This window comes from Meles meles, chromosome 1 (assembly GCF_922984935.1).
Source record: "Meles meles chromosome 1, mMelMel3.1 paternal haplotype, whole genome shotgun sequence".
Taxonomy (NCBI): Eukaryota; Metazoa; Chordata; class Mammalia; order Carnivora; family Mustelidae; genus Meles; species Meles meles.
In genome coordinates, this window is record NC_060066.1 from 50724038 (window position 1) to 50749226 (window position 25189).

At 38.1% G+C, this 25189-nt stretch overlaps 1 protein-coding gene across 10 annotated transcripts in view; it reads right to left on the reverse strand.

Moving 5' to 3' along the window:
- The window catches only part of RALYL (RALY RNA binding protein like), a 698485-nt gene that overhangs the window by 16827 nt on the left and 656469 nt on the right, over positions 1-25189 (reverse strand). For 9 of the 10 annotated variants that reach the window (XM_045994627.1, XM_045994554.1, XM_045994359.1 and 6 more), the window contains one exon: positions 22658-22830. The exons of the other annotated variant lie outside the window; for it this stretch is intronic. In XM_045994627.1, coding sequence (XP_045850583.1) covers positions 22658-22830 — 173 coding nt within the window. The remainder of the gene's footprint in view (positions 1-22657; positions 22831-25189) is intronic. 10 annotated transcript variants of the gene reach the window in all.

The window sequence follows — 25189 nt, forward strand, 5'->3', positions numbered from 1 at the left end:
AGAGAATTGATTTCTGAGTCAGAAAGAATTGTTTTACTTGTATTTACTTGTATGTGTGCAGGCATCTGTAATAAATTTTAAATAAACTTTATTAATTTTTTAGGGGGCGATGGACAATGATATTTTGTAGCTAGACTTATATATCTTTTTTTTCTCATTGACTGAACCCATTTGGGATATGAAAAAAAAATAACCAATTTTATCACTTTATATGCCATAAGAAAATACCATACCTCATATAGGAAAAAAAAATCAATTAAATGGCTGAACTTTTCCAACTTAATTTACTTCCAGGTATAGTTACTCAATTTATGTTTACAGGGATGGTTTCAATAAAAATGTCCTTGCATAGCATCAGTACATACGGAGATCAAATATGTGCACAAGTATCAGAAAACAAAATGTATTCTGAATTTTGATATCACTTAAAATTCTGGGTAAAAGTTAAAAATAATTGGCCCCAGTTTCACAGTTATTACTTTTCATGTGAATATTATGAGATTTCAAGCTATTTAAATTCACATGAATTTAAATTCACATGAATTTAAATTATATAAATTTATATTATACAAATAAACATATAAATTAAATAAAATTCATATGAATTTTCCTTAGCGTAAAGGTTAAGAACAACTTTTAAGATTTATTTATTTGACAGATAGAGATCACAAGTAGGCTGAGACACAGGCAGAGAGAGAGAGAGAGAGGAGGAAGCAGGCTCCCCGCTAAGCAGAGAGCCTGATGTGAGGCTCCATCCCAGGACTCTGGGATCATGACCCGAGCCGAAGGGGGAGGCTTTAACCCACTGAGCCACCCAGGAACTCAAGAACAATTCTTAAAAACAGATGACATTAAATGTTTTTTTACAGGAACAAAAATTGTCCTCTTTGGTACATGGATACATTTCAGAGGAATGAGGTACAGTTTAGGTACTGAACACAAGAGGCTATGTATGTGATTAAAAAAGAGCATTTTCGGGGCACCTGGGTGGCTCAGTGGGTTAAAGCCTCTGCCTTTAGCTCAGGTCATGATCCCAGGGTCCTGGGATCCAGCCAGGCATTGGGCTTTCTGCTCAGCAGGGAGCCTGCTTACCACCCACCCCCGCCCCGCCTGCCTCTCTGCTTACTTGTGATCTCTGTCAAATGAATAAATAAAATCTTAAAAAAAAAAAGATCATTTTCAAATTCTTATTAGACAAATCATTATTTTTTGTGTAGAGAATACTTAATTAATATATACATTACTTTATAAACTTTCAACCTTTAACTTTTCAAATTAGGGAAGGTAACATTTTTTTTTTTTTTGTCTTGAGATATGAAAGCTATCTTATTATTTGTAGTAATACATGACACCTATCACCATATCTAATTGTGAAATGTTTGCGTGACTAATTATGTTTTAGGGAACCCCCGCTGATATCAGAAAATTTCTTTTAAGCTGTTAACTTCTTCCAGCCTACAGTTTTACAAGTTCAGCAAAAAAAAACAAGAAAGATAGATCTTTCTCTGACAGTCATGTTTTTCTTTATTTCCAGTTTCTATTTGATTAAAAAATTCTTTCTTTAAACAATTTTTATTTTTAGTTCCTCTCTACACCCAATGTGGGGCTTGAACTTACAACCCAGAGATCAAGTGTCACAGGCTCCACGGGCTGGGCCAGCCAGGCACCCCTTATTAAAAAATTCTTATGAAAGGCACAGCATAAGGAATACAGTTATTGGTATTGTATGAGCAGTGCATGGTGACAGAGGGTAGCTACACTAGTGGTGAGCATAGTAAAATGTAGAAACTTGTCCAACCACTACTGCATACCCTGAAACTTCTGTCAGCTATAGTCAAAAACAATGAAATCTTTATTTGTCTACTGCTGAATACAAAATAGAACTCTGCCCTATTCAGATTTATGTATCTAATTTCATGTAACATTGTGCTTCATGTTTGATTGCAATTTCAAGTGTTACCAAAAATGTTTTTCTCTTGACCCAAAGCACCATGTTCGTGCATGTGCTAAGGGAGCATATTATGTTATGTGGCCTGCATGCCTTCCTACCTCAACATCATTTCCTAATGTGCACATGCTTTTCTGCACCTATTTTGTTATCAAAGCCTAGCTAGCTATTGGCTGAAAACAAAACAAAACAAAACAACAAAACCTCTGGGTTTTGTTAAAAAGTTGTTAAAAAGAACACCAAACTGAAACTTTCTCCCTAATATACCTGGTTTCTTTCAATAGTTTTGTCACTGTTTTTTTTTCTCAACAATAAAATTTTTACGCTTGACTTACTTGGCTAAGTATTAGCATGTACTGAAGGTTTACTACACACCAAGCACTCTTTGGAGTACTTTAAATGTTTTATTCCATTTCTTATTCACACCAGCACCATGAGGAAAGCGCCATTATTATTATTCCGATTTTACAGATAAGAAAACTGAGGCACAGAGAAATAAGTCACTTGCTCCAGTCACATTGTTTTTCATATATGGTTGATACTAACCCAGGGCTTTATCTATACTGGCTTTACTCCTTAGCGCTGTGTTATATAAATATCTTCTACTTTGTTTAAGGCAATTTAGATCATGTCTAAGCTTTCAACATCATTTTTTATGAAATAGTTATACTGTTATATTTTAGCAGCTAATGCTTAACTACTTTTGTGCTATACACAGAATATTTATGAAAAATTAATCTTATATATTTCAATATTTCTGGGTAATTTTTTCCCATTCCCTTTGGACATAGTCTATGATATCAGCTAAGAACGTTGAACCCTTGCCTTATGTCTGCTGAAAATAACAGTGACAGTAACAGGCCTCTGAAGAAAATACTTATCCTACTATCCCAGGAGCAAGAGGGATAAGAGGCCAGCAGCTTCTTTGTCAACAATCAACCTATTCTATAAAACCAAATGTGTATAAAATATGCAAGTCCATGTCCTTTTCGTTTTACCATGAACTTTCCCTATGAAAAATGAGATGGTCTGAGAAGGCAACGTCTTATTTTGATGGACATCATTTGGCTTTTTTAAAAGCATGTGGTAGGCAGCAACAATGAGGGCTTTCCAGGTGCCAGCGGTGGGTAGGGACCCAGAGGGCTACCTTCCTCCTGAGAGTCTCAGGGTTCTGGGAATACACCGCCTGGAAATGTTTTCATTTTGATCAATTCTGAGGCATCTAATTCTGTAAAGTTCAGAGTACTTTTCCAATGTAATCTCACAAGTCAGTTTGCAGTTGGAGTTTCTGCCAACTTCAAGCAGAAAATTGTGCAAAGCACAGGACTTCGGGAGGGTGGCAGGCAATCAGGATGTCATCAGAGTTATTTCATCAAGCGTGAAGAGCAGGTCAGCAAGACTGAGCTCCGTGTTCCCAGGGAGGTGCACAAAACTGCTAATGGCACCCAACATACTGTTAGGTGGGAAGACACGTTAAAAACATTGACTCATAGAGTGAGAAAATTACCCTTCTCAGTGTTCTTCCAGTTTTCTGACTGCATTAAAGAGAAAGTTTCTGCTGGTGCTAATTCTGACATTTCTCTAGTACTGTCTTTTTCTGAACAAGAGAGAGATGGAGATAGAGGTACAAAGACTGAGAGAGAGATTGATTGTGAGAAGAAGGAGTACAAGGTTTTTTGTCATAAGAAAGTACTAAGCTAAATTTAAAAAGAAATGTTTTGTCTTTTCATGCTATTTATCTTAAAATACCTCCTACTTATGGAAAGGGATACTTGGTTTTTCATTTTTCGGAATGAACTAAAGTTTAGTTTTAAAGATACATTTACTTAAGTAAAAAAAAGTCAACTTAATTTTTAAAAGTAAGTTAAAAATACTACTTGTGGTGTATAGATATGCAAAAATCACAAGGGCATAGCACAAATTAAAATAATCAAGTCTGTGAGCACTAATATGTGAAAATATATTAAGAGCTCTGAAATCTTATAGATCCTGGTTGAATCTTGATTCTGCCTTTTATTATCAGTATGATCTTGGGGAAGTTACTTAGCCTTTCTAGAATCAGTTATTTCTAAAATATCTATCCTTTAAGTTATTTTAGGCAATAAAGGAAATTATGCGTACAAAAAACTCAGGGTTTTTCCTGGATGGTAGTGAAAACTAAAGAAAAAGAAAAAATGTACTCTTTTCCCCTACCCTCTTTTATTTTGTTGACTTGGAATGAAATAAAAATCTCCATCACTCCTTCTGTGTGTGTATGTGTATATTTGTACACATTATATCCTACTTTCTCAGCTTTTCTGCTTTTTAAAAATAAGTTATTTTTCCACATTTTTGAGACAACTAAGGCCCAGACTGATTTCACAACTTGTTTCATTCACATAGATTTAAATGGCAGGGGTAGATGTTACTTTCAGTAGACCAGTAGACAGGCTAGCAAAGTTTGCTTTTAGAAGCTGTTACTGAACATTATTAAAATGTATTCCTAAAAATGTGGCCAGATAGGAAATATTAAATATGCATAAGGTATCCAGAATTCTTATCAGGTTCCAGCTGATAAGTATTCTTATCAGGTTTCCAAAGGGCTGTACTTGCATTTCATCTCAGGCTGCCTCGGAGCTTGTGATTTTTCCATGTTCAGAACCATTCTAAAGACAGTGAAGGTTTGTAAGGGAAAGCCGGAAGTAGAGTATGGCTGATGGTGTGGCCTGGTTCGCACCTGTGAGAATTTTCATATGTGGGGAAACAGCCAGCTAGAGTCCTGGACTGCTTCGGTGAGAAAAGTGCCCAGTGCAGTCAGGTGAACTAGAAGCTGCCCCTTTGCAACTTGAAAACTGCCTGGCTTAAAACCTCCATGCGTTGCCTGAAATGCATTATTTAAGCAATTAACGTCTACAGTGCGGGGTAGGAATTGTAAAAGGTCAGCACCATTTAAACGATTAACCACTTTTCCACTGTGATCCTGTCTGTTGAGCTATGAATAAAATTGAAAAAAAAAGTGCCACTTTTTCCTTTCTTTCAATTTCTGATTTAATGAAGTGCTTTCATACCTTTTCCCATTTCTTCTCTCACAGATTATTAGAGTCAGTGTAGCTTGAGTAGGTATAACATTAGTTCCATCAGAACTACTGCTGTTAATGACTTTCTTAGCTTGCTCAAGTACAAGTTTCTTGCACTGATATTTATCAGATGAATGTAGTCTTTTATCTATTCATTTATTTTTATTCTGAAGAGTTTTTGAAGTTCATTATGCTCAATAACTTTAAAACTAGCTAGGGAAAAAAAATCAGTAAAGTCCTATGCATATAACACACTTGGTACTGGATGAATTGTATTTGGAGCATCAAAAAAACCCTGAAACTTGAAAAAAAAATGGCTAGTTATTTGGCAGATGAAATGCTCAGGTCACTAAGTTCAGCAACCTCTGGAGAAGGCAATGAGCGCTGAGTAGCTATAACTAACTAACCCTTCGCCAGAAAGTCGATTAATCTACCCAGTAAATATAATGTTGGAAAATCAACTCCTGTAATTTGAATATATTTTAAGACTTTAGATTCATGAATTGACTGATGTATCAAAAAATAGCTTCTGATATTTTCATATAGAATATTAATTATGCTTAACATTTTAGTTTTAGAATAAAGAAACATATAGCTAAGGGTTCGAATGTGTTTATAGATTCAACATTAGGAAAATAGGACGTATTACTAACGTGAAGATCTGGGAAGAATAAAATGCTGAAATTTTTTAAAAATTTAGTATTCATATAATGTTAGTGCCAGAAAATTCAAGGAATATGTCACTATTGTGTCAGGAATCCAACATTCATTATTTACTAGGATGAATGGGATTACTTCTATGTGTACTCTTTGAATATAAAAATAGTTAGGCAAGGTTGAAGACACTAATTTTCACCCAGCTGAACAAATGTGGTGAACACATCCCCCTTAAGTGTTTGTGCTTCTGTGTGTGGAGTCTTCACTGACACACAATTGTCTGTAAAACAGGAAAGAGTGACAAGGCACCAGAGAATTGAACAGAATATGTGTCTAATATGCCATGGTGCGCTAAGGCAGCATTAGAAGCCAGGGAGGGAATATAGACAGAGTGTGGCTTAAATTTTATGACTCTAAATGATATTACCATGGTTACAGTGCCATTTTTTATAATGCCCTTTTAACCAGTGCAATTTGTAGAATCTTTATGTCTCTCCCTAAACGGGAAGTAATTCCAGTTAAAATGATTTTTTAAAAGTCAAATGAAGCAAATCTATACCTACTAGGTAATCAGTGAATTATTTCTTTCTCATGAGTGGCTTAGAGAAAAATGGAAAGATTTTCAAACATCAGTAATAAGCTTTGCTAAGCATATTCATAAGAAAAGTTTTCACATATGGAATTATTTTCTTATAGAAATAAAATTCTTTTGTTCTCTTATGCTTTACATTAATTGCTCAAATTATTTTCATTTCTTAAAAATACTGTGCAAATTTTAGCATTTCAAAATTTCACATTATTTTAATACTTTAATACATATTGTTTCCTCAAAGCTAGAAATTTAGAAAGCTCTGGTCAACTAGTGGTGGTGAACAGAATTTACCTCATACTTATATTCCTATTTACCCTTAATAGGACCCTATTTAAAATAGCTAACGTATCTATTTTCTTCAGCAAATTCCAAATAGACCTTTTAATTGGCAAACTCAACTTTTAAGTAACAATGAAGGGGTGCTTAACAACAAGCAACTGCATAACAGTGAATTAATACTCTAGTCATTGTATTAGTTTCATGGATTATGTGAAGATTAAAGAATATGTTTTAGGATATTAATCTTTAACTAGAATGTAAGCCTCGTCTGTGAATGAGTCACCTTCCACCCCCAAAAGAGGCATTTTCTTCCTTTCCTTTCCTTTCCTCTCTTTCTTTCTTTCTCTTTCCCTTCCTTCCTTCCTTCCCTCCCTTCCTTCTTCCTTGCTTCCTCTCTTTCTTTCTTTCTTTTAGCAAGGGAAGGGGGAAGAGCAGAGGAAGAGGGAGAGAGGGAATCCCAAGTACGCTCCACAGCCAGCTCAGATCCCGACAGGGGCTCAGTCTCACAATGTCAAGATCATGACCTCAGCAGAAGTCTAGAGATAGGCACTTAATAGGCTGAGCCACCTAGGCACCCCTGAAAGAGGCATTTTCTTTCTTATTCACTGACTTTTATTAGTGCTTAGAATTATGCCTGAACATAATAATCACTTATAATTATAATAATCATAATAATCATAAATAACTATTTGTGGGCTGCCTGAATAAAAATGGCATGAATGGAAAAACACATCTAGTTAAACTGTTAAACTGTTTCTATTGCATAAAACTCTTAACATTTTTTTTTAAATTTTTTATTTATTTGACAGAGAGAGAGATCACAAGTAGGCAGAGAGGCAGGCAGAGAGAGGAGGAAGCAGGCTCCCTGCGGAGCAGAGAGCCCAACGCGGGGCTCGATCCCAGGACCCTGAGATCATGACCCGAGCCGAAGGCAGCGGCTTAATCCACTGAGCCACCCAGGCGCCCCTAAAACTCTTAACATTAATAGGACTCTATTTCCAATCATTTGTGCCCTTTGGAATTCTGAAATAATTTATAGGAATAGAAATATTTGTTTGCCTTTCAGAATCTTAGGTCAGTTTATTGATTGAATGTTGTGTGGCTAGACAACATCAGAACTATGGTGTGGGGTTTTATCCATCTGGCACAAAAATAGGCTGAGCAAGCCACATATATACATGGGTTATTTTAAAAACCGTATGTTATTGATATCAGTATGTAGCATCTTATTCATCCTTAATGGAAAAATGGGAGTTACCTTGTAGGCAGCCCGAATATGACACATCTACTCCATAGAACTTCCTATGTGTGTGTATGTGTTTGATCACTTGGATGGGAATCCCTGCCCATAGATAATCTGGTCTTTGTGCTCAGATCAGTGTGAGGAGACCAAGATCCCACTGGTGAGGGTTAGGAGATGGGGGTTGAGTGAGATCTAAAGATTAAAACACAAAGATCTAGAATTTGCCAAGTGTGATTATGTATGGCTAAGTAAATGATAGACAAATTCTCCTTCCTAAATGAGATCATTATGTACCCTCTTTTATATCTTGACTAGTTCCTTTCATATGGGCCTACTTAGCCAGAGCAACTCCATCTCGGTTAAACAACCATTTTGTTGTTTATGCAGTAAAACAAACTGACCCTGCCCCTCCACCCCCCAGGTGAACTTACTTAAAAGCAAGTCTGGGATGATAACAGAGCCCAAATACAAGGACGGGTCAGGTCAGGTGGCGATAACAGAGCCCAGAATGCAAGGACGAGTCAGGCCAGGTGGAGACATCCAATCGGTAAAGCACACATACTATCTCCCTAACCACCAAAGAATGTAAACCCCGCCTTTTGGGCGCCAAACTAGGAGCCAGTTCTGACCAGAGTGATAGGCTAGTTCAAACAGCTACTATAGGGTAAATTGTAATTCAATTGGCCACCCATGTGTGACCTAGCATGACTATGCAACTTTCTCTGTGTATTATAATCTCATTGGCCAGGCTCAACCACATGGCCTTTGCTCTATAAAAGCTAGTCTGTGAGGCTGGGGGTCGTCGCTCTATCTGTAAGAGATGGTCCTGGCTGGTCCGTTTGATTCTTGGTGATGGCACAAAATAAAGCCTTGCTTGACCTTTGCTTTGTATCAGTCTCACTCCTTTGATCATGGACCCCATCACTTTCTTCTTAGTATCCCTATAGAAATGTAAATAATTTCTCCAAATTTGAAATCACTGTAACTTTTCCCAGATTTCAAAATGGTTCTGATAACCTACAAACTCCTATACTTCAGTTCAACAGAGATGATCTCAAAAGAGTATGTTGATGTATGCTAATAAAGTATGCTGGAATTTTAAGACAACAAAGGTTGAAAGGGACATGTATAAACACTGTAATGAAATCATGTAACTGTTTTACTTTCAAAGTTATTAAAATTTCCTACAACTGGCACTTCCATTAAATTTTGTTACTTGAGGGAAGAGATTAAGTTTGCCATACACATATACTTATAGTAGGGATTTTTATAAACATGATCGTATTTAATCCTTTCAGTAACCTGCAAAAACTTCCTTTAACAGATGTGGAAGTAAGCCTCAGAGAGTCAGTGATTTGCCCAAGGTCCTGTAGTTATTAAAGGCTTGCCCATATGAATCTGAAACCCAAATAACCCTTCTGAATTGTTAAACTTACATCTGGTTCTTTGTAAGGGTAAATGAAAACACTTTTCTCCGTTTAAAAAAAAGGTGAACAGTCCAATTTCGCCTTGCCTTTTTTTCTGAGAGTGTCTTTTTGGAGGTCTAGTGAATCTGGGTGTTTCCCCTTTGACAAAAAGATAAATCCCATTAGGAGTAAATCCCATTCTCCAATGTTCACAGTGTAGCATAGCTTCAAGATCACAGGCCAGATAATTTCTAGGTATATGATAATGTTGAATTTTACCCGAGCCCTATAATACTGAAAAACAGTGAAGGATAACAACAACCCTCTTCTCTATCTCCTCATTCCACCCTTTGTGTTTTGGTAAATGGCTTACCACAAAGAACCATCCTTCCCCATTTGACTTCGGTAAGACTTAATGATGATGCCTGCTTGTTTACCTATGACACAGTTAGACACAGACCTCCAAATTCTCATTCTTGGTCTCATACATGATTAGCTGAACAGTTCTACCTGTGATGATCAATGAGAATAAAATGCCTGTTAACTAAACTTTGGTTAAGTTCCTCTTCTTCCAGGATGGAACTTTGGCCCACTATCAGCCTGAGCCAAAATACAACTACTCTGGAAGGGCCCCTCTAGGTTGGCCCCAGAACACTACTAAAACATTACCTGTTCTATTGTTTAATTTGCCACCCTTTTACCCCATTTCCCCACATTCAGTTAGCTCCAGCTGTGTTTACTCCTCTCCATAAAAGGAAAACCCTTTTAGTTTAGCTTGTGAGATGCTTACAGAGCTTATGGTCACAGCTCTGTTGCAACAAGTCCATCCTCCCTTGCAATAATCCTCCCAAATAAATACAAAAATATACTAAACTTATATTTGTTTTGAAATTGACACGTGTAAAAGGATAGCTCTGGATTTGGCTCTGAGAACTCTTTAGAGCTGTACAGGAGATTGTCACGAGGTTCAGCTTCTTGTCTCTTGGAGAGATATATATTCTGCTTTGCTGCATAAAATGCAGGAGATCTTGTCCTAATGACCAAGATGGCCTTAACATTCTTCCTCACTTCACTAAACTTTAGGTGGGGGTTTTTTCCTGTCTGAAGGACCCTGACCTCCATTTTCTTAGAGCATTTACTTTAGAAAATTTGTATTTGCAAATTCTTTCTGCCCTTTTGAGATGTAAATCTCCTCCTAGCTGCTTGTCAGTTTCACCATTTAGTTATTTCTTCTCTAGGATCTGCACACCTTCTTTGAGAGGGTAGGAGCCTAATTTAGGTAAGTGACAATTAGCTAACATAGATGGCCTAAAGCACTTTGATCAACCTCCTTGCTAATGTCTTCTAGCACTTTTCCACCAACTCACCCCAGGCATAAAAACTGCTTTTTGTTTCAACAGAGTTGAGGTCAGTCTTTTTCTTCCATTGCGATCATCGCGAATACGGTCTTCCTTACCTGTTCAATTCTAGCCAGTGCAATTTTTTGCAGTTTTTCTTTGACACTAACATTGTGATCACTTTGGTGCTAGCTTTACATGCAAGTAAATCTGTGAATATTGACTCAAGAATTACATTTCTTGTTCTGTACTGGGAGGGAAGGGTCTTCCTGTTGGCAGGATTGTTTTATTTCTCCAACAACTTTCATCACTAGCCTTTAATACTTTCGGATTGCTCTATTTTCCTCTGGAACATTACAGCATTTCTAGAAAAGCGGTCCTTTGTTTTTGTAAATTTAAGGCTTATTTTTGGACTGCCTCTCATTTCTAAGATTTCAGAAGCTTTGTATTCTTTTCCTTTTTTGTTTCCTTCTGTATAGATACTGTGGGATGATGAAAATATTTTATTTTGTTTGGGTCTATACTCTAGATTTATTACTCTGCCTTTTAACATCATTACAGGCAGTTTGAAAATTACATGTCTTCCACACTACTTCTCACATCACAGAAGCCCTTACCTGCAAAGCCCATTTGCTAATGACCACGTGGCTGTCCTAGCTAGAGTTGGAACCATAGCATCTACATACCTACCTGGGGAAGCTTTAGTTTTGAATTCTCTGAAGTTTATTTTCTTACAAACTTGTGACTTTCACCTTTTTGTGGGCTTAAAAATTGCAGATTAGGAGTGAGAGAGAGGCTTATTTCTTGGTTTGTTTTATAACTTGGTGTCCTAGCTTTGCTAACGAAATTCAGGTCACTTCAAATTTGCATTTTTATCACTCACAGGAGGTAATGATACAGAACCACTGAAAACCAACACAACAGAGTCAATACTGCTGCGTTGACTTTGATGTGTTGGTTTTAAGCCTCCTTCTGTTGTTCCTCCTCAGTGCCTTTAAGATGCAAGGAATGCTGCCTGAATGACCTACTGACTAGGTTATAATGAAAACTGTTTGCTTCTCTGCTTTATATAATAACCCTCTAAATCACAAAGGGCATGCATACACATGTAGTATTTAGAACACAATCTGATTAGAATACACAATAAAATGTGCTTAAAAACAGGAAGGGGCTCCTAGTTTGAGGGAATCTGAAGACATTTTCCTCTCTTTCTTTATTAACTATTCATTAACGTTAACATGTGCTAAGCACCATACCAAGGAAAACTACAAAATAAGCCCCGAGAAATTCACAAATCAATAAGCCAGAAAGAAAGGAAATCACTAATTACAATATAGCAAGTTAAGTATGACGAGATATATATAGGGTGTGGTCAAGAACAAAGCAAACTCAAATGTGTCCGGGATAGTCTGGGGGCTTTCTTCAGGGATGGGTGTGCATGACATGCGACAAGGCTCTTGAAGACACAGGATATGTTGATCAGCCAGACAAAATAAAGAAGGGGGAAGGGTATTCAAGTTAGAAGGGACAACACATGCATATAGCATGGCATAGCGTGTCAACGACCATCGAGTAATCCAGCACCGCTCTATCTACCCACCTCACCCACTCCCCTATTTCCCACCATATGCTGGATACTGTGCTATGTGTGAGGGATCCAAACCCAAAAATCATCCAGCCTGCAAGAGCCTTTTAGTCCAGTTGGAGAAAGAGACATTTAAAAAAAAAATAAGAGCAGCAATGAAGTGAGTGTTCTCATCGAAGTCTGTGTGAGCGCTGGAGGACATACTTAACTCTACCTGAGATTATCAGGAAGGTTTCTAGAGGGTGTCATATTGGAGCCTAGTAATGAAATAAAAGTGGATGTTCATCAGTATGAGGAATGGAATGACATTCCAGGACACTTAATCCCTTCCCTCTCCCTGCAGGCAACCTCTGTTCATTTAAATGCAATTATGAAGGGCGTCTGGGTGGCTCAGTGGGTTAAAGCTTCTGCCTTCGGCTCAGGTCATGATCCCAGGGTCCTGGGATGGAGCCCCGCATCGGGCTCTCTGCTCAGCGGGGAGCCTGCTTCCCCCTCTCTCTCTGCCTGCCTCTCTGCCCACTTGTGATCTCTGTCTGTCAAATAAATAAGTAAAATCTTTAAAAAAACCCAAAAAATTATAAATGTAATTATGAAGTACTGCACTCTTGTACAAAGCATTTTTGACTCAACATAACTTTTTTTAAAGATTTTTCTGCATTATTGCGTGTTTCAGTAGCTTGTTCCCTTTTCTTGCTGAATAGTGCTGGATGTATGAATATATAATCACACTTCATATATCCATTCTTTGATTGATGGATTGATTTTAGTTTTTGGATATTCTGAATAAAGCTGCTAAAACATTCTTACACAGGTTCTGTCTAGACATATATTTTCATTTCTTTTTAATGCTTAGGAGTTGAATTGCTGGCTTATTATGTCTAGTTTTATAAGAAATTGCCAGATATTTCTAAATGGTTATTACATTGTATCTTCCTACCAACCATGTTGGAGAGTTTGAGTGTTCCACATCTTTGCCAACATTTGGCTCCATCAGTCCACTTGGCCATTCTGGGGCAAGTGCAGTGTTACCTTTTTGTTTTCCCAAAGACTGATGATTTTGAGTGAGTTTTCACGTGCTTACCTTCTTTCATGAAGTATCTATTTGCCCCGCCTTCTTCAAGTACCATGTGCTTTACCTCATGGCTTCTCAACCCTGCTTACCCATTAAAACATCTTGGGACTTCTGCTTTGGCTCCACCCCTACTCTGATTTAACTGTTACAGATTAGAGACCTTGCCATTGGTATTGATTTAAAAAAAAAGCACTCCCGTGTTTCTATGTGCTCTCAGGTTTGAAAACTTTACTGCTGTGGTCTAGTGCTTCTCAGCTTCCGTAAGTATCAGAATCACCTGGAGGGCTTGTTAAAAAACACAGATTGCTGAGATCCACCTTCAGAGTTTCTGATTCGGTGAGTCTGGGTTAGAGCCCGAGAATTTGTCTTTCTAACAAGTTTCCAAATGATGGGATGCTGCTGGTCCTGGGACCACCATTTGAGAATCACTGCTTTAGCCAAACGAACCAACCAGCTTCTCAACAGACACCAAATTCTCTCAAGCTCTCCTTCTTGGATATTCTCTTCTCTCTGTTGAGGTCCCATCTAACTCTTTGTGTTCCTGGCATATGCTTTTTCATTCTCCAAAAACCCACCTGAATGTCCCAACCTTTATGAAGTCTGCTCAGATTCATTTGCTCTATCATTTCTCTGCCACACTCTATTGCCATGATTCCTGTGGTAATGGTACTTTTCACAGTTTGGTTAATATCTGTTTATTTGTTCTTGTTGCAGCTCTTTCTGCTTCCACACAGTGAAAGTGCTATAAAAGCAGAAACCCTTATGCCTTGTCCTTGGAATCTTCAGCAACTAACAATATTTGGCACATTATTAGTTTCCACTATTTTATTTAAGAATTCTTTTGGTTGTTGTTTTAATGACTGAGTGGCTGGAGGACTAATAGAAAATGTAATATAGAAGTCTTCTCGCATACTCCGATTCTTTAAAACTACAATTGACCACCTGTTATTAAATCGGCGGCCAGATCATAGGAGCCAGAGAGCAAATCTACAACTAAAAATAAAAGCCACATATCATCACAGGCTACAGTTAGCATTATCGTTGTTTTTTCTTTTTCTTTCTTTTTTTTTTGAATAAAAGAAAAAGCATAAAAGGGACTTGAAAGGAATTCTTTTGACTCGAATAAGCCAGCAAATATAAAATCAAAGAAAACTTTAACAAGAAGAAAGCAAAGTATGATCTTTCTGAGAGTATTACATTTGTTTCCCGAAGGCTTTCTTATCAAATAAGAAGTGCTTTTTAAAAAATCAAATCTCCAGAGAGTTCAAAAAAAATAAAGTTCCTTATTGAAGATTGTTGCTAGGAGTGTTGTAAGGTTTTATTGAAAGATTCACTTGCAAACTGAGATGGTAATGATAATGGCAAGGATAACAATTTCCTTGCCCACATTGTGCGGGAGACTTTAAGTGCTGTTCATGAGTACTCCTTTAGCCTTTATAAGAGCCCTAGAAGGTAGGTATGATTATTCCAATTTCACAGATGACAAAACAGAGGCTGAAGGAAGTTAAGTAATTTGTTCAAGGCCAGTATTCATTTTTGGTTGCCAGATGAATTACAGGATGCCCGATGAATTTGATTAACAGAAGGCTTTTGTTTTGCTTTGTTTTGTTACAAGTATGCCACCTGCAATATTTGGGACATGATTATATTAGAAAATTATGCATATTTAATTTGAAATTCAAATTTAAATGGATGTCCTGTATTTTTATTTGCTAAATCTGAAAACCCTACTTTTATCTCACTCCAAAAAAATTGGCATCAGACGACCAGGTCGCATTACATCCTAATTCTGCTATAAAGGCAATCCCCAATTCACTGACATGAAATTTATAGGCCAAACTTCAAACGGTAAGCACAGCATCAAGGCCCTTTCTGATCTGGACTCCGCCTTCCCTTCTTCCATCCAGGGGCATCACAAGCGCCGAGGTTCTCAGGCAGGAGCTGAAGGCTGTGGGCCTGGAGGCCGGGGTGGTGGCTGCGGAGCGTGTAGGCCAGAATTTGGAGCGGGATTGGAGGCTGCCTGATGGCGGGGCTTTGGCGATCACCGTGAGACACGAGTTTCTACTCTGAGTGAGGTGGACGGCTCTTGAGTTTCAAACAAGTGACATGACCTGGCTTCCGTTTTAACGGGAGCAAACTGGCTGCTGTTTGGGAAACCATGTGCAGAAACAGGGATGCATTGCAATTATTCAGGGGGCAACGCAAGTGGCTGCTTTTCTCCACGATGGACTTCCTGTTGGCGGGTTCACGCTTCCAGTGGCGTTATGCCGTATCCTGGGTGTCAGCTTCTGACTGGGAGCTGAGGAGAGGAGCATCACTGTCCCAGGAACCTGGTGGTGTTTCATACGGGGACCTGAAGGGACGCTGCTCCAGGGGCATCTTGTGGGCGTTGCGTCTTTGGGTGCAGGTGAGACAGCGCTGTGGGCAGAGAGCAGTGTTCTCTCACAAGGCGGGGCAGCCAAGGCTGTGCAAGACTGCACCCCCCGGGGGGATGGGTAGCTGGTGTGGGACGGATAGGCAGCAGGAGCACGTGATCAGACATGTTCTGGAACCTAAATGAGACACTTCCTGGGATCCCCAGAATCAACCGGGAGAGACTTGGGGCTGGGACTGGCAAGGTACTGCAACTGTGCAGGGGTCCAAAGGAGGCGGGAAGACTCCCGTGATTAGTCCACCTGTTACCTAATTTATAGTACACCTGGGTGGGCCTGGAAACATTAGGGTTAGCAAAATTAAATAAAAGAAGTTAAAAGGGACAAGAAACCACAAAAGGAGATACAAAAGGATATGGTGCCATACAAAAAAACGCAATAAACAAACAAACAAACAAAACCCAATAAACATTTAGCAAATTTTTAACTCCTTTGTGCCAAGCATGCACTCTTTGGACATTACCTCATTTATTGTTCATAACAATCCTCGCCCAGGCATAGATTATTACCAAGCCTTTTTTATAGATGAAAAAAGTTGAGGCTAGTGAAGACACAGGTAAGAAACTTGTACAAAGTCATGGAGATTTGAACTATTTCTGTCAAACTGTAGGCAGAGTTTGGGTTTTGGGATTTATTTTTTTTTTTGGTTGTTTTGTTTTTTTAAGTAATCTCTATGCCTAATGTGGGACTCCCACTCACAACCCAGAGATCAAGAATCGATGTTCTAGAGTCAGCCAGGCACCTAGAGTTTGTGTTTTTAAAAACAGCTAAGCCAGCAAGCCTCCTGGGGGAAAAATGAGCTAGGCATATCTTAATGAGCTAGGCATAGTTCTGTAGCTAAAACAAATATGACTGAAATCAAGAGAGATGCCAAGAAGAGCAAGTCTGAAAATCACCATGAGGAACACTTACTACAGAGAGACCAGAGCTCCTGAGGAGGCAGGATTCCAGGGTGGAGAGCCGGAGCAGAGATGTCCATCTGTCACACCCTTTGCCTCCCATCGGGTGCTCAGCCATCTCCCATTCTGTTGAGAAGAGCTGGCCAGTGAGCTGCAGGGAACCTGGCCATTCATACCTCAGCAGCGGCCCACCCAGGCCAGGCCACTTGCCACACACAGGCACCATGGCTGCTCACCATATCCCTGGAATCCTCAAGTTATGGATACTAGATGAAGGTCTCTGAATGCGGCATGGAAGTACAGGCCCAAATCAAACAGGTTAAGTAACCACTTTCTTGCTTCCTTGTGATGCATACCTCTGACTAATTCAGCTGATGCTACCTTTGGGAGTGTGTCTCCCAAATTCTTGTTTATTCCCCAAATGATGAAAATGAAAAGACGGATGCATGGTTGATAAAGGGGAGCATCCAGGTAAAGGATTTCATGAGGAAAAAACCAAAAAGTTTCAAAAAGAAGGTGACATTTCAGTCCTGGTCATATAGACCCAAAATAGCAATCAGAATGCTTTAGTGTTTCCGATCTTCAGTGGCATATCAGAATGCTTGCTTAGAGGCCTCGTCAACTACCATGTTCAATTCATGGTCCAGACCTTTCCCAATGTGCACAGAAATTCATTATCTTATAAGCCCAGGTGACTTGCTTAGTTGAATGTTTTGTTAAATGCTGGAAGTTATATTACAATGTAGTACTCGCTTGCATGCCTAAGTATTACACAATCTAGCTAGGTAATTCTACTGTGGATGCTTACTAGATTTACCTGATCTGATTGTATGTAGTCAGCAAAAGCAAAAGTAATTACAAGTAGAATTTGAAAGAGCTCAAATTCTTTATAATTCATTTAAATGTTTGGTTTGTCTATAGTTTCCTTTGTGAATTGAAGGTATAGCTCTGCAATTTCAAACGTCAGCCTGATAAAAGTACAGATTTCTGGGCTCTGTCCCTGATCATCTATATCAGCATTTTCAACAGGCACCTTAGGTATTTGGATGTAAGTCAACCAAGAACTTTGCTTTGGGAAACAATGAATAGCCTCTCTATGGCCCTTTAACATATCTGACAGCTTTCTAATGTCCTAGAGTATACACAGAAGCCTCTTCTCCTACACCTGCTAGAGTTCATTTGCCCTTTTGAATTAGCAGTGTGCTAAGCACTTACTTTTCTATAATATTTCCCATTACGCCAAAGACTCGTTTTATTTTGGATCATGTTACTTTATATAAAAGGTGCTAACAACTTTGGTGGATATGAAAAAAATAAAAGAGCCTGAAAGGTATAAATGTCTTGGGAAGTTTCCAGTCATTTTATTAAAAAAAATTTGTCTATCATCTCTCTATCATCCATCAATCTCTCCACCCACCCATCTACCTATCACATGAAGTATTTAATGTATTTTGGATATTAAATATATTTTCTGTAAAATGATCTGGGAACAACAAAGGCTGATTTGAATATTCTTTTCTCAACCTTAGCACATACTATCACTTTAATTTGCCATCCTTTAAGATAAAGTTCCAATCTTACTTCTGCCAGGAGCTTTTCTGGACCATCCTAGCTGTGTGTGATTCCCTGTTTGTAAACTATATCTTCGTATGGTTCTTACCATAACATACTGCTTTTTTTTTTTTTTAAATCTGTAGCCTTTATCCTCAGTCAGTTGATATCCTTCTTGAGGGAAAACATAGGATTTTCCTTCTTTATTTCCATAGCAAAAACCTCAGTGCCATTCATTAGTGTTCAATCAATAAATATTTGGTAATGGATTTATTCAGAAGCAAGAGTATGGTAGTTGTGTGCTAGTTGATGCATAGAGCATTAATACAGAGTTCAATTTTAGATACACTCAAGTCTTATTTCTCATGCATTAATGAATTATGTAGGCATAGATGTAGAATCACAGATTTTTAGCTTTAGCTGGCTGCTTATAAATTATCAAGTGTACGTCTATTATTTTTTACATGAGGAAATTAATATTCTATAGGGCACTAAGCTACCTAAAAAAAGGAATCATTTACTTCAACATTTCATTTCATACATAAAGCAATAGTTTTAGTTATCTTTGCATTTTTGGTAACACCTGGTTCACACAGACTAAGCACCCAAATGTCAGCTGAATGGATTGTTTCATGGAAATCAATTGCACTAACTGGATATTTAGAACTAGACAACGAATGGACAGCTCGTGCCTTCAGCTTCTCACATGCTCCACAGGGATACCACCACCTACAACTGACCCATTAGCTCATTTTTCTGGATCTCCCTTGCTTCAGATACAATTCTTGTTTCCTGTTCATTCCAGATTTTCTTTGAGCACCTGCTTGAGCATGTGGATTCTAGCTCTTCTTTCTGACTCCTATTGCATGTATTAAAAACCTAATTATGTTGTATCCTTGCTGAATCTGTAACCGTATCTGCCTTTTTAAAAGAGAACATTTATGCTTTTACTTCTCTTTTCAGGAACCACAGATGATCTGGTTCATGTGGTCTGGAAAAGAGGAAACAGTGGACACCAGACAGAGGAATTTTCTCTTGGCCAGTCACTAGGAGGGACTGTTCAGTCTCCATTTTGATTGCTCATCCTCATTCATTGTTTTCCAAGTCTTTAAAAACAAAGTGAGATATTAGAGATAGGATTTAATTCTAAGCCCCCAGTTATAGTACAAAGGTTGAGGGAGAAAACCCAAGCATCTCCAGGCAGCAACAGCACTAATCAGTTACTTTCTGTGTGTTTAGAGTGTAAAGCAAACACTATGGTTTGGATTTATTCCCTTGGCTGCATGACTGACACTTGCTCCTCCAGATGCAGTGCTCCTGGAACACGGACTCACTCGGAGAAAAGATCAAACAGAATGGATCCTAGAAAGTTCTGATCTAACCTTACTACTTTTACAGATAAGAGAGCCGAGACTCAGAGAAGTTATTTGTTTTAAGGTGATTCAATTGGATTGGATAGTGACAGATCTGGGACTAACACTGACCATGCTGTCTCTTTCATGGCAGCTGACTTTTGGTAACTGTCTTATTTTACTTCCTCTTTTACTTTTATCTGATATTTGGAGTGATTTCATGCCCATGTAGATGGCAAATCTTGCTGCTGAGCCTTGAAGTTCCTTGAAATCTTCATATGCGGTGACTTTTGCTCTGATCCCACTTCCATCACCGCCTCCTATGGATCTCCTTATCACTTAACTGTCACGTGCCTAAAATATCTCAAATCTCTAAGTACAACCTTCACTTTTCTCATATGCACTTCATTTCCCCTTCCTTTAAAGGCATAGGACTTTCCCTTTCTGTCTCTATTTTCTCCTTGTCAGTCCCCTCCTGTGTTCCCATCTTCCCTGCTCAGGTTCAATTCCATGATTCATCTAGTTAGCCAGTCTTTACTTAATGTCCTCCATGTTCTTTATTTGTTGTTTTTCTTTGCACTTATCTAACAAAAATCCAACTGAATGTATTGGCTTTCTCCATGCTTCTACCAGGGCTAATACAAGCCAATGGAGAAAGCTGCACAGCTGGGCTGATTGATGCCTCTACAACAGTGTGATTCTCAGAGTATGGTCCCCAGACAGGCAGTCCCAGATTCACTCAGCATACTGAATCAGAAACTCTAGGAATGAAATACAACAGTCCGTATTTTAACAAGTTCTCCAGGTAATCTTGATATACACTAAAGTTAAAACAAAAAACAAAAAACTAGTGCATTAAACCTTTGTCTTTAACCTCAATTGGCTATTAACACTAGCTGTCAATCTTTATTAGTTTTCTAAATTACTGCCCCTCTATGTTTTACATACTAGCTTCTTTAAATCTCCATTCTCCTCCAGTCTGTGGTCCTGTCTGTCTCTTCTCACTCTCCAGAGATCATTATCCTCTGACTTATACAGTTTGTGCTTGAACTCCCTTAAACTCCTGCCACCAAGTCCTCAGGCTTATTGCAGTTAGTTGCAGTGGAAAAATGTTCCTCTTCAGGTTGAGGGCCAGCCCCATATAGCTGTGCTTTAGATTCCTTTCCCTGCAGCATCAGGAACTTTCTCCCTTTCTCTTCATGAAGTTCTCTCTCTCCACTGGCATCGTCAACACTGAACCTCATTACAATTTACATTCATACACCTGGGGATTTTTATTTTAAGTGTCATAGAAAGTGCTGTAGGATTTTCAGCAAGGGAGTAACATTATCTGATGTATAGTTTATGAAGAATTTTATTTTTCTTGTGTGGAGAATGGATTGCATGGGCTGAACCAAGAAAATCAGTTTGTTGTAGTGGAGATGTAATTAGCTTTGGGTTATGATTTGGAAGTAGAATTAATGGGGGAGGGTGGAGAGAATCAAAGGTAATCCTAGTCTCCTTGGTTTTAACAACTATGTGGATAACGAAGTTGTTTATCAGAATGAAGAAGACTGGGAAGGGATAAGAAGACTGGAGGAAAACCAAGAAAGTTTTGGTCATGTTGAGTTTCAGTGGTTTTTTGGAGGAGATCTGTGAAGAGATAGGCACCTAAATGTCTGAGTCTAGAATTCCAGGAAGAGGTAAGGATTACGAATTTAGATTTAGGAATCTTTGGCCTATAGATGACATTTAAAACTCTGTTATTTAATGAAGTTATCCTGGAAAAGAGTAGAAAGAGAAAGTAGGATATGGCAAAGCCCTGGGCTACTCTAATATTTAAAATGCGAGTATGGAGTGAAAGTTTCTAACACAGGAAAATGAGGATGAGCACTTAGTATCGTGGGAGAATTTCTCAGAATTCCCCTAATCTGTTCTTAACCAAATTTTGCTGAGAAGTAAATGAAAATAAGAACAGAGAGGTAACCATTGGAAATGGCAACACAGAGGGCTGCATAGACCTTGGCAAAAGCACTCACAATAGAATGGTAAAAACAGAAGTCTGATTACAAAGGGATGAGAAAATTAAGTTATTGAATGAAAGTCTGGCCTAAGGAAAATCTGAAAGGTCTGTTAATCTTTCATTTTACCCTGCTTAATAGTTTTCTTGAAATCAAAACCATGCTAAAAAGTGACCTAAGTCCTTCAAGCTGACGCCAACTTCTGGAGAAATAAGGGTGGTTATTAAAAACTCTAAAGACTATTTGAAAAGTTTAAATGAAGGCCCCACGCAATTTAAACAGAACCGGAATGCCAAAAATCAATATATAGCTTTCAAAATGAAACTACTGATAGGCTGGTTACCACACCAAAACAACAACCGCCATGACAAAATTTGTTAAGTAATAATAGGTATTGTAACAAATTGGAATCTGAAATTACCTGGGATAAGTGAAGTTTAATATGATTAGTCCACAGATATTTGAGAGCTGGCAACACACACACATACACACGCACACTCAAACTTGTCCTCTCATCATTTTTAGTAGTCAGTCCCTTTAAGATAGTATGTTTAATTTCATGGATGATAAAATATGAGAAATTGCATCCTCATCAGCATATATTTATGAAGTCCCTGGTGTATGTATATAGAAAAGAACATCAGAAATGAGCACTATGATTATAACAACATTGGGAAAATAAAACATATAAGGAATCAAGTCTTTGCTAAAACCCCAACTCATAAAAACTGGCTATCAAGCAGTACATGCACTAAAGATGGTGACCTGGCCATATATCAAGGGTCATCTTAGTCTTCAGACTACAGAAATAACTTTTGGCCATACAACTAGTAAAGATAATTATCATCACTGAATGACACTAATAAGAGAGGGAGCCATGTATTTTCCATTAGATGGTCGTTTGTAGCCAGAATATTATATCCACGTACAGTTCACATATAATTGCTCAAATGCAAGATTCCTTTCATGATGGAGCAATTGGGAAGGAGAATCTTTCATTTCACTTTAACTATAGCTGATGGCGTATATAATATTTCAATTGTCCATTCATTACTCTGTCATATTTAAGTTTGCAGAAATGTATTGAGCACTTATTATGTGCAAAGCACTGTACTGATGTTGCCTTGCATATATGCCAATAAGAATGAAATAAGCCCCAAATATTAAATCTTTATTTTAGAATGAATGAGTTGCTGACATGCTGGTGCTGTTACCAAAGGGTGTGAACACCAAATGTTTAGTTCCTACCAGCTCATGACCCCCATCTTCATCGAAGTCCTCCTCTATCCCATCAGTCATCTCTTCTCCATCCGCATCTGGCCCTCCTTCAGCAGGCTCCTCTGTAGAGTGATCTGCATTCTCTGACACACATTCATCTTGGATCAGCTCTATACTCTCTTCCAATTGCTTCTTCTGAGCTTCTGGGGGGGAGAAAGCAAATGACTACTACCTTGGGTTGCTCATGAGCCATTTGGATAAACCATGAAAAACAGTCTATGAAAGGGTAAATCTGTGAGAGGAAGATAAGGTATTATTATGTTCCGCTTGAATTTATTCAGTCATGTAAATTATATACCTATACCTTTGTGTATTTTCATTTAAGTAGATTTATTTTTTAAATGGAATTATCAAAAATTAGGAAGTCCACATGGTACTAGTATATAAAGTAATAAAGATTTACTTAAAGAGATGGATCTTCCTGGCTATATATATTCTTTTCTAATAGGGATATGCTCTCGGAGGAAAAAATACAGCAAAAACAAAGGGCAAAAATCAAATGAAACACAGAACTTGTTCACTCAGGAGGGAAGATGAGGAAAGTTTATTGACAAGTTCAAATCTAAGTGAAAAAGACAAAAATGCACTGAGGAAAAAAAGTACAAAAGCACATGCGTTGTCTTCCAGACAACTTGTCTATGTGAACAATACTGTGACATTTTAGAGTCTAAATTCTGTTGGCAGATGTGGTTATCTGCAGTGGTTAAGAACAAAATTCTGGCATTAGATTTACCAGCTTTGTGATGCAAAGCCAAAATGGTTAACCCTCCTTGTGCCTCAGTTCTCTCATCTGTACAATTAGGATAACTACTTCCTAACTTCCAAGGTTTGGAATAGTAAATCAATGAGTTTAGTAGAGTTATTTGCAAATAATAAGTGCTCAACAAATGAAGCTACATTCTACATTAATAGAATACCCTCTAATTACCAGGGTGTGTACGTTCCATTTACAGAAATTCGCCCAGATGGGAATTATGCTGACAACATAATAATTATCTCCCCTAGTGGTTGGTTTTCATTTCCTGTAAAAATGTCAAGAAAGGATTGGGTATTGAATAAACAAGATCATTTAATGTACCTCCTACTCTAACTTATTCCTGTGTGTACATGGTTACCTCAAAAGCTGTGTGGTTTTCTCTCATTTTGATTATTGTTATTTTATCAGACAATTATCCCATTATTTGATTTGAGGTTTTTTTTTAAAGATATTATTTATTTATTTTACAGAGAGATAGAGAGCAAGAGTAGGTAGAGCAGCAGGCAGAGGGAGAGGGAGAAGCAGGATCTCCATGGAGCAGGGCAATGTGGGGCTTGATCCCAGGACCCTGGGACCATGACCTGAGCCAAAGGCAGATGCTTAACCAACTGAGACACCCAGGTGCCCCAGATTTGAGTTTTAAGAGATGTTACATTTTAAACTTATTTATTTATATTTTATGGCAATAAAGATAGTTTATAGAGACAAATAAATTGAGGCATATTTAGTCATAGTCTTTTTCATAATGTGAGTTAAAAAGAAAGTTAGCAGTGGTATATATCTATTTCGACTCAGCACAAATCTTTTCTGACACAACTAACATGTAAATCAATAAACTGACAAAAATGAGGTATAAATAAGCAGGTATCCTTGTCTATAGGTTGTTTAAAATTTTAATAACAGCTACTCATATGTATTCTTGTATTTTAATTCTCCAAATACTAAAGTTTATGTATTGAGAATCAGACAAAAGGGTAGGGTTGTGCCTTGGCCCTGCTGTTAAGAGGACGGGATTCTAGGTCAAGCTCAGCTACTTACCAGTGGAGTCATGCACACTGGCCTTGAGTCTGTTTTGGTCACTTGGTCAGGTCATTAGAACATAGTAGGTCAGCTTTTCCTCATCTGTATAACAAAAACACCTACCTCTTGGGTTTGCTGTGAGGATTAACACAGCTTATATTTGGGAAATGTTTTGCACACTATGAAGGGAGGCTACATAAATGTGTACTGTTACATAGAAAAAAGGAGACACACGCTCCTCATTGGGAATATGTCAAGATAACACCGCCACCAGTAAGCATGGAACGAGAGGGCTGGAAAGAACAGGGAATAACAGTGAAAAATTGTGGGGCTGAGGCTTCATTCCTCAGGTGAAGAAGAGCTGGTGTGGGTCCAAAAAGGCTAACAACAATTATTGCAGGCATCTTAAAATGACAAAATCTAGGCTCTTTTTCCTCACATTAACTTTCCACATATAGATACAGACTACACAGTCCATGTTGTTTTTCTATCAACTTGTTAGTTTCCATTTGCTCCATAGAACAATATAACTAATGTAGTGATGATGTAAATTCTACTTTCAAAGCTACACTCTTTATCCTCATATAGTGAGTGTCCAGATGAAAGCAAGTAGCATAAATTCCCTTCTCTCTGATGTCTGCCTTACTTTTAGCATAGAAAGTCCTATGAAGATTCTTAAGTGATTACTGTCAAGCTTATTCAAAAAGGCTTAGCCTGGAGAAGAT